Source organism: Lathyrus oleraceus, chromosome 4, assembly GCF_024323335.1.
Source record: "Lathyrus oleraceus cultivar Zhongwan6 chromosome 4, CAAS_Psat_ZW6_1.0, whole genome shotgun sequence".
Lineage (NCBI taxonomy): Eukaryota > Viridiplantae > Streptophyta > Magnoliopsida > Fabales > Fabaceae > Lathyrus > Lathyrus oleraceus.
In genome coordinates this window covers 117,582,730-117,593,271 of record NC_066582.1, presented here as the reverse complement: position 1 = coordinate 117,593,271, position 10,542 = coordinate 117,582,730, and the positions used below count along the sequence as shown (strand labels likewise).

The 10,542-nt window shown below is 34.5% G+C and overlaps 1 protein-coding gene across 1 annotated transcript; it reads right to left on the bottom strand.

Annotated features, from left to right (window-relative positions):
- Window positions 1-3,803: 3,803 nt before the first annotated feature.
- LOC127073888 (alpha-mannosidase I MNS5) lies at window positions 3,804-8,232 on the bottom strand. The gene is made up of 15 exons (XM_051015133.1): window positions 7,970-8,232; window positions 7,851-7,893; window positions 7,700-7,765; window positions 7,562-7,623; window positions 7,364-7,463; window positions 7,074-7,256; window positions 5,971-6,019; window positions 5,708-5,887; window positions 5,464-5,584; window positions 5,300-5,381; window positions 5,131-5,216; window positions 4,923-5,023; window positions 4,687-4,828; window positions 4,445-4,595; window positions 3,804-4,358 (listed from the first exon to the last, which is right to left on the bottom strand). Exons 1-15 carry the CDS (start codon window positions 8,089-8,091, stop codon window positions 4,149-4,151), a joined length of 1,698 nt encoding a protein of 565 aa, XP_050871090.1. The 5' UTR covers window positions 8,092-8,232; the 3' UTR covers window positions 3,804-4,148.
- Between the last annotated feature and the right edge of the window lie 2,310 nt (window positions 8,233-10,542).

Here is a 10,542-nt window from a genome sequence, read left to right as displayed (position 1 = left end):
CGAACCAAGTCAAGTGTGCGTGGAATGTTGTAAAGTAAAACAGGCTAGGAAAAAATTCAACCTTAACTTTCCCATGAGGTCGAAGAAGAGCCAGTTCACTCTAATGTGTGTGGACCTTTTGAAGTAAGGTTGAATGGATGTAATTGTTATTATCTAACCTTCATAGTTTATTTCACCTGATATATGTGGATCTATCTGATTGAAAAGAAGAGTGAGGTATTCACACAATTCAAGAAGTTTAAATTGCATGTTGAGAAGCATAGTGAATGCAAATTGAATAAATTTAGAACTGATGGTGGAACTGAATACACTTATAGATAATTTGAAATATTTTTCAATGAGAAATGTATAAAGCATGAGGTTATTATACCCTATACACCTCTGCATAATGGTATAGTTGAGACGAGAAATAAAACTAACTATATTGAACATGACCAGGAGCATGTTGAAAGCTAAAGAAATGCCAAAGAGATATTGGGATGAAGTAGCTTCGACAATAGTATACATTCTAAACATATGTATAACCAAAAAGATAGTCAAGAAGACGCCTTATGAAGCCTGGACAGGACTGAAGCCAAATGTTAGTCATCTTAGAGTATTTGGATCAATGTGTTTTAGGGATGTAACTGGAAAATTGAGGAATAAGTTAGATGATCGAAGTCAGGCAATGGTACTCATAGGTTTTCATCCGACTGGTGCATACGAATTGTATTTACAAAATGATGATAAACTGGTGATCAATAGGGATGTTCTAGTGGACGAAAGCAAAAGGTGGGATTGGAGTAATGGGTCAGTTCGACATGAGAAAGATATAGTCACAACTGTGTTTGAAACCAACAAACTGAATTCACAACCACTCGAAATGAAGAACCACCTGAGCAGAATGTTAGAAGATCGACTAGAAGGAGAACTGAGTCGATAAGGCTAGCTGGATATGAGAGATTTCCTAATCAAGAAATTGATGTAGATGGTGATCTCATAGAACAAGCGATGATGATGGTTAAAGCAAAACCAATTAATTTGGATCAAGCCATGAATGATTCAAATTGGTCGGCATCCATGAAAGAATAACTTAGCGAAATCGAAAAAGAATATGACTTGGGAACTTGTCGAAAGATCTAACAAGAATCCAATTAATGTGAAGTTGATGATAAAAGGGTGATCAGTAGGGATGTTCTAATGGATGAAAGAAAAGGGTGGGATTGGTGTAATGGGCCAGTTCGACATGAGCAAGACATAGTCACAACTGTGTTTGAAACCAATAAACTGAACTCACAACCACTCGAAATGAAGAACCACCTGAGCAGAATGTTAGAAGATCGACTAGAAGGAGAACTGAGTCGACAAGGCTAGCTGGATATGAGAGATTTTCTGATCAAGCAATTGATGTAGATGGTGATCTCATAGAATAAGTGGTGATGATGGTTAAAGCAGAACCAATCAATTTGGATCAAGCCATGAATTATTCAAATTGGTCGGCATCCATGAAAGAATAACTTAGAGAAATTGAAAAGAATAGGACTTAGGAACTTATCGAAAGATCTAACAAGAATCTAATTAATGTGAAGTGGGTATACAAGTTGATACTAAGGCCAAATGATGAAATTGCCGATCATAAGGCAACACTAGTGGCGAGAGATTTTCTGCAAAAACCTGGTATTGATTTTGACGAAGTATATGCATATGTTGCAAGGTTGGAGACAATCAAGATTGTGGTGTCGATTGTTTCATATAAAGGCTGAAAGATACATCAATTAGATGTAAAGTGATCATTTCTGAATGGACCATTGGAAGAAGAGGTCTATGTCACTCAACCACCAGGATTAGAAATCAAAGGGAAATAACAGAAGGTGTACAGATTGAGGAAGACTATATATGGATTGAAGCAAGCCTCAAGAGCTTGGAATAAGAGAATAAATAGTCTCCTGATCATAGCATGTTTCACAAAGTTTGTCTCTGAACATGAAGTATATGTCAATGATGCAAACAGGGTCAATCGAATCATTTTATGCATGTATGTAGATTTGTAAATCACAAGTGCAAATGAAGCAGAGATAAGAAAAGTCAAGTTGAAGATGATGCATGAATTTGAAATGTATGACCTAGGGAATTTGTCATATTTCTTTGGGATGGAGTTCAAAGACACATGTGAAGGATTGTTCTTACATCAAAAGAAGTATGCTTAAGATATCTTGAAAAGGTTCAAGATGAGCAACTGTAATGCAACTACCACACCATTAAAGATAGGAGCAAAGTTAAGGAACGATACAAAATATGAGTTTGTAAGTGCAACAATGTACAAACAAATCATTGGATCATTGAGGTATCTTTACAATACCATACCAGATATTTGTCAAAGTATCGGGTTGTTAAGCAATTTCATGGAGAAACCCCAAGAATTTCATCTCACTGTAGTTAAGAGAGTGTTGAGATACATAAAAGGTATGATTGATCATGGTGTGCTGATGACAAGGCAAAAGAAGAAGAACACATATGCAGAGGTATATGGCTACACTAATCCAAATTTTAATAGAGATCAAGACAAGAAGAAAAGTAATGCAGACTAGATATATATGATCGAAGGCGCTTCAATCTCTTGGAGCTCAAGGAAGCAAAGCATTGTTATTTTGTCATCGTGTAAAGTTGAGTATGTGACCGCATGTCAAGCAGCATGGATATAGATGTTGATAGAAGAGCTCAAGATCATGGAACCTAAAAAAATGAAGTTGTTTGTAGATAACAAGTCAGCTATCGACCTTGTCAATCATCCTATGTGTCATGGCCGAAGTACCACATAGAAATGAGATATCATTTTCTCAGGGATCAAGTAAATAAAGGAAATTTTGAACTTGATCATTGCAAGATATAATGGTAACTAGCTGATATACTCACCAAGCCCCTGAAGAAAGTTAGGTTTGATGAGTTGAAGAGAAGCATCAGGATGAGAAGTCTTAAAAATATGAATTAAGAGGTGTGCTAGAAGATGTAATTCATGGTTTTATTTAGTAGATTGTGTTCGACATGTTGTGTAACCTAGTCGAAGTAGCTGTAGAGCCAGATGTATTCCACAGAGTCGAATACATCATATAGTTGTTGTGTTGTTGGGCCTGAGTTTTGGTTGCCTATAAATAAGCTAGTCGAATACATCATATAGTTGTTGGGCTCGAGCTTTGGTTGCCTATAAATAAACATGTTGTTGTAATTTCAAGAAACAATTTTATTTTGACATTTTTCATCTTTCGTAATCATTCCAACAAAAGTATATATAAACATTTATTTATCATTAATATACTTTTAACATTTAAATTATTATAGCAATATAGATTAAATTTAGAGAGTTTATATAATTCTTACAAAATCTTTTAAAATCCTTCTCCAATATAAATTTTTAATTTTTTTAAATTGGAAAAATTTTATTTATCAATTTTATACAAATGATTTCTACAAAATAATTAAAAAATTATCTATTTTTCTCATTATCTCCTTCCCAAAAAAAACTCTTCGCTTCCAAACTCTTATATAAGGCCTAAATTTCATTCACCGATTTCAACTAGACTTATATATTACCATATTTTGTTTAGCCTCTAACAAAAAAATTAAATTAAAAAGTCATGTTAGTACCTCACAAAAATAAACTAAACTCATTTTAGTCTCTTTTGCATCATAATTCAACAACCAAAATCCATATGATGTTTTGAAAATCGGTTATAGAAAACCCTAAACCCTTAGAAAAACATAATAATTTAAAATATTAACTTAAAAGAAAAACACCTAAATAAATAATCTATTGAAATTCTTCAATGTATTTGCAACATACTAATGCATTCTTTATCCCATGTTTGCACTAAATGGCAACAATGTTCTTTCAAGTTCTTTCACTTCATAACATGTTTGGAAGGTAAAGTAGAAGTCTCAATCACATTTAAGGTATAAAGTATGAACTACGTTATAAATACAAATTTTCAATGTATTAAATTAAATAACATAATATCACAGCAAAATACAGTGACCTCTTTTTTCTCCCATATCTTCTTCTATCAAAGCATGTCTCAAAATAAAAGCTAAAACCTTCTACAAAAATTTACTCTATAAATCTGTAATGTTTGAACATTTTTTGTTCCTAAAAAGAAAATTGTCTAAACATGGTATCAAAGGAAGAGCCATAGCCCACAATAACCAGCCATGCTACATGATCTTCTTCTGCAGGTTATTGAATCAACTCCGCAATCTTCATCTGTCAAACACTTGTAATCACTGCGAACATCGGGGATATGGCAAGCACTTTCTATATGTTGACCGGAATCTAAAGTCATAGCAGGACATACTTGCAAAGACATTGCACTGGCTCGTCTTGGTCTCTGCGCAGAAAAAATATATATAAGCATTTTTCAAGTTCACTAGTTTTGTGTAGGTGTGGGCTGTGAAGTTTTGTTGAAGCAAATACCTTCAGGTTGGTCCAATTGGTTGGAATATAAGCTTCTGGAAGCTCTTCATGCCAAGTGCTTAGTACTGGAAGTGGATGACCTTCGGTCGTAAATACGTAATTACTCTCGAGCATAAATGAATCATCGAAGAGAAGATACAAATATTTACACCTGCACAAAGCATAGGATCAGTAATCAGAGAAAATTTCAACTTCAGTAACTACCAGAGCAAGGAATTCCATTATTGATTAGAAGATCTTACGTTTCAGCAAGAAAAAAACTATGTTGATGATCTTCCAACTGCATAGTTGTTACATCCTTGATGCTTGCGAACCCGCCTTCTACTCTGGTGTATAAATTAAGGGAATTGACTATTAATTCGCCGACTTCAATATACCATGGATCTGAAATTAACAAAAGGTTCATGTGAACAAGTGATGTGAAAGTACTGAAATACAAACTGAAATTGAAAATACAAAGATAGAAGAATTATCAGACCTTTAGTAGCTTGATATAAGTAGAATGTCGACTCGGCAAACTCGGGGCGTAATGGATAATATTTTTCAGTAGGATGAAGCATCTGATGGTCCAGTAAATACCTTAACATGGATTTACGATTCAATATATATTATTTGTAATAGCAATAGAATGATAATGATATAAATGAGACCAATGTTATAACGAAACTAACTAAATCAGAAGATACCTCTCCGGTAACACTCCAAATTGCTTCCACACATGGAAGAACTCACGGTGCGATGAATTAGCAGCAGGTATATCTCCAATAAGAACCTGGTTTCAATAAGTTATAGACAAACTCAGAAAGATATTCAAAGAAAATTTCTAATCGGTGAATTCAAAGTCCAGCTACTAGCCTGTAGGCCTGGCCAAAATGCTTGAAGACTTGTAAGTTGCCAATAAGTTGCTCTTCCGGTCCTCATGTCAGCTTCATGGTACCTGTGTGACATCAACTAACCTGGTTATAACTGTCGATCATATTTTCGTCAATCAATTTCCATTTTTGAAGTTAAAGTGATACCAGGGACCGTGTCTGAAATGCTTCTGCACAGCAACATAAGCAGAATGAAACATTCTCCAATAGTCCTCCTTCCCGAAAAGAATATGAGCTTTAAGTAGATATTCATAGAAGGAATCTACCCCTAAAATAATTCGGGACAAAATCAATTCATCAAACATAACAAACATCAAGCTCGGCTCGACAGCATTTCTAAGTTTAGATGTAACTAAAGAGATAGACAATATCCAAGTTCAGGGCTAACTACCAGCTCCAATTCCCGCAGAATGTTCGATCCATTTCCCAGTTGACACATCAAGAGTGGTTCCAAATAATTTTAACGAGCTCTGCATACTCCATAGCTTACGGAGAGCTCGTAGAGCTACGGATTCATATCTAGGGTCACCAGTCATTATTGATAAAGCTCCCATTTCAAGAATCAGAGAACCTGCACAAAGTTGGAAGTTAGAAGCAATCACACATATCGTTTTACTATACGCTAGTTTTAAAACACTAAGCTTGACCTCTCACCACACCCGGAAGTGCTTGTTTCTGTAGTCTCATTCTCCATTACTCCATACTGTGCACAGAATATTTTGCATTGGTATGGAGTTATATATCATTCTAAAAGGATGGAAAACAAAAGAAAGAAAAAGCAATAGATTATAATTTATATATAATACATCTTATATCACTATAAAACTAAAGCAACATGGTTCGCATACAAACAAAAACATCTAATAATGCACTACAAGATCCAACATAAGAAGAACATACTAATATATTCAAGTCGACTATTAGTGTTGTACAATCAGTACAAACTGAATCCAGTAACACTCTTACATTATAAGACTCCAAAAACAATAACAATGGTAATATTACAAAATAACTCTTTACGGCAAGGAATGCCAATCACTCCTCTCTTGTTTTTCACCTCAGTTTCAACTCAAATGGCATGCTGTATGAAGACAGAACTTTTACTTTACAAACTTTTTTTCTTGAATATTAGTGATGTAATGAGAACTCCTAAAGGTTGTCAAAATCGGGATCTTGCATAAAATCAGTGTCGTAAAACATAAGATCGTAACTAAGATCGGAAGATTCCACCCAATTATTTTTGTAAGATCAGGAGGGGTAGCAAGATCGTAAAACATACGATTGTAACTAAAATCGTAAGATATTACTAAAACGAAAAAATAATACTACATATTTGAAGTTCTTTTACACGATATATTGGGTAGGTAAGTGTATTCGTGGGAAAATGGCCTCCGCCGAACAGTAATTGTTGCGCCTCGGCATCTTGTCATCCTTCTCGGCTTGTAATGGTGGTGATTGGAAAATGGTCGATTGTGGCCAGAACTGACCAAGATCACACATAATCAACGGTTTTATGTTTTTTTTTTCACAATTTGGCTACACCAAATGATTCTACTTAAGATCATAATCATTGAGGGTGAGTGGGATCGCAAAATGGTAAGATTTTAAGACCTAGATCGTGATTTTTACAACCTTAGTTTAGGCGTAGAAGAGTATTATTACCTATTGTTAAACATTCAAAAGCAATTAAACAAAAATAAGTTGCAACTGTGATAAATTTAACAGAATTTCAAACATTTGAATGTTCTACAAAGTACCTTTAAGTTTACCCATGCATAGGGTAATCCAGTAGGCGTATCGAACGCTGGTAGAAAACGTTTCCCTAAATCTTCAGCCAGACCTAGAAGCTGATTCTTGTAAGATCCTTTAAGCAAGTTTTTTGAAGAATCAGATGCCAGTAAATGAGCAGAAACAAGTCCTCCAAGAACTCTAATGTTACACTGAACGATTCCAAATTAGATATCAAGCCATAAGAAAAACACAATATCATGATATCATGTTACAAGAAGCTATAGAATCAATCATTTCATCCAAATCAAACATTTACCTCAAAAAGATTTATTCGCGCATCAACGTCAAATGTTAGATTTTCCGAAAGCCACCGCACTCCCTTCTCGAATTCAGTATCATTTCCCATAATCACAAGGCTAAAAACACACACAAAAGTCATATCAGTCTCCAATCCAAATCGAACAAAAACATAATCAAACAAACTACTAATCCATCTAGCAGCTGTATCAAATACCTAGACAACGATTCAATAAGCGAAAGCGCAGAGCCATTATAATCTTGAGGCAAACGTTCAAGCTGCAATTGTAACCGTTAAATGGAAATTTCTCAAATTCTTTGTATTCTTACAACAATATAGTCATTAACTATTTACCTTCAAATTCCCCAGCTCGACTAGGGAGTCGGTGAAAGTTTTAGTGAGAGGTTTTAACTCATCATGCTGCAAAAGCATAACAATATATTAACATTACATTGTGCGTAAGTCAGTAATAAGCAACAAATAACTACGAGTAACATTAACTAACCGGAAACGCATGAGTCATATAGTTGTCATAGGCATGGTGAAACCTAAAACAAATAAAGCACAATGGATAATCACAATTCTCATATATGATTGTGAAATGTGATGAAAGAATTGACTTACATGTTGCGAACTTTTTCTCGCATGCGTTTTTTCTTGGCAGCGCGATGGGATTGGGAGAGAGAGGTGGAGAGTAAGAGGAGGAAGAGAAGGAGACATGCGGAATAGTAACGAGGGGGAATCATGTGAATTTGGATTTAGAAAGAGGTTTCTTTTTTGCGGACTTGGTTTGAAAATGGTGTTGAAAGGGGAAAAGAGAAAGGAAGAGGTCGTATAGGTAAGATCTGTTTCGGTTTCGTAGATGTTCGTCACATGAATGAATATCGAGAGTACACGTGAGTATGTGTTTTTGTTTTTTTGTACACATGATTGCCACTTGAGCAAACTGCCTGGCCGGTCGTTTTTTTTTTTAAATGGCAAAATAGACTATTCAATGATCATGCAAATGTCAAGAGTATGCATAGATAGAGATCATAAGCTATAGAAAGAGAATGATGTTACTAGTAAAGTCACAACCAAAGAAATTTCTTCTACTCTCAAAAAATGATTAGGCAGAAAGAAGAATCTACATTTCTTTTATGTTTCACGATATTTACCTCCTTTAACTTTGGATCAATAAAATCGTTTTTTCTAACTTGTCTGAGTTCAAATCGATTATTTATAGTTCTAGTAATGACATGTCTAATGGATGATGTTGGTTGAAAATGTTATTTGTTTTTCAAAGTTTTTTATTTAAGTTGAGTTTTTGACTGACAGTTGAAATCTTTCGATTAGCAATTGAATTGTGTTTTCGATTGGTAATTGTGTTGAGGTTGAAGTTGTGTTTAGAAGTGTAGTTGAAGTTGTGCTTAGAAGTGTAGTCAAAGTTGTGTCGATGATGGGAAGTCACAGGCTCAGTTGTAGAGAATTCGATTAGGAATACTTGGAGCACAAGTTAGTTAGTTAGTTTTATATATAAATACCTCATGTTTGTAACTTTTAGGTGTAATTTGATATGTAACTAATAGTGTGAGAAGTATTGTGTGCGATCAATAAAGAAAATTTAATCACCATCAATTACACAAGAATCTCTTCACCTCTTTTCCCTCTTTCAAAAACCTAAATTCTTTTTTGCTCCAACAAATTGATATCATTGAGCCCGATTCGATTCAGAGAGAATCTGTAATGGAAAATGGTAATACAATATCAACGTAATTTTAAGTGAATCTATCAGTTTTCAAAGGAGAAAACTATGAGAGGTGGATTGCGTAGATGAAAGTCATATTCAGATTTCAAGATGTGAGTGAAATCGTGAATGAAGGAGTATCATCGTTGGAGGTGAATGCAAGTGATGTTCAAAATGCTGGACAAAAGGAATAAATGAAGAAAGACAGAAAAGCCATATTCTTGATTCACCGATGCGTGGATCAGAATATCTTTGAGAAGATAATAGAAGAAAAAACCACTAAAGAAGCTTGGGGTAAATTAAAGAAGTTGTACGGTGGTAATGAGAAACTCAAGAGAGTCTAGTTGCAGACCTTGAGAAAGCAATTTGAAATGACTCAAATGAAAGAAGATGAGTCGGTTTCAGATTTCTTGTCACGATTGGTGCTGCTAACAAACCAGATGAAGCATGTGGTGAATCAATCACTGATTTGAAGAAGATTGAGAAAATGTTAAGATATTTGGCTATAAACTTTGATTACATTGTAGTGTTTATTGAAGAGTCCAAGAACTTAACTGAGATGAAGTTCGAAGAACTTCAAGCTTCATTAGGAGATCATGATATGAGGTTGAAGTAGAGAAACGCAGAGAGGGAGAAACTTAATCAGAGTTCAGAGCCTTGAATATTCGACTTCAAAGTCTAATGAAAATGAGGCTTGAATTTATCAGAGTAATTCTAGATTGTTTATTTCAGAATCGTTGACTAGGATGTCCAGAGTTGACTATCAATGTAGCACTTCTTCGTATTCTAACATCGGTTTAGAATCTGATAATGTACATGGTTTATAGTCTGATGATGTCCAGAGTCTAGAGTCTCTCTATCCAAAGTCCAAAGTCTAATGAACTCCAAAGTCCATAGTTTCTCTATCTAGAGTCCAAAGTCTTTCTATCTAGAGTTCAAAGTCTGTTTTGTTCAGCTTTGTTCAGTGTCTGTTTTGTTCAGAGTTTATTTTGTTCAGCTTTGTTCAGTGTCTGTTTTGTTCAGAGTCTGCTCTATTCAACACCTAGCTTGTTCAGATTCTACATACTCAACAAAATATTAGAGTACAAAATGTTGTATATACTTTATTATCATAAAAACTCAAGGACTATAGATGTAGAACAAAACTAATTCTAACAATCTCCCCCTTTTTTATGATGACAAATACTATAATTTTGATGAACAATTTTGATTTAACAAATAATCATTTAAAAATCATAGTTAACTTTGTAAGCTCCCCTCGATTTTAAACTTCCAAATTTTCTTAGCTAAAGTTCACAGAGTGAGATTTGCAAGCTCCCCCTGAGTTTAAGACTTAGAAAAATAATTGATTTTCAATCAGCTTAGATAGTCTTACAGTTTATCCAATAAATTATTAAAATGTCTGGGATTTATCTTGGGATAAAAATGAATCAAAATCATATTCTTTCTCCCCCGTTGTCATCAATAAAAA

Bases quoted from the DNA above. Each gene is read 5' to 3' on its own strand.
- LOC127073888 (XM_051015133.1), bottom strand. From the start codon at position 8,091: ATGATTCCCCCTCGTTACTATTCCGCATGTCTCCTTCTCTTCCTCCTC. The intron at 5,888-5,970 runs GTGAGAGGTCAA...AACTTTGTGCAG, and splicing joins AACAAGCACTTCCGGGTGTG to GTTCTCTGATTCTTGAAATG. The intron at 5,217-5,299 runs GCTAGTAGCTGG...TATTGAAACCAG, and splicing joins CATTTTGGCCAGGCCTACAG to GTTCTTATTGGAGATATACC.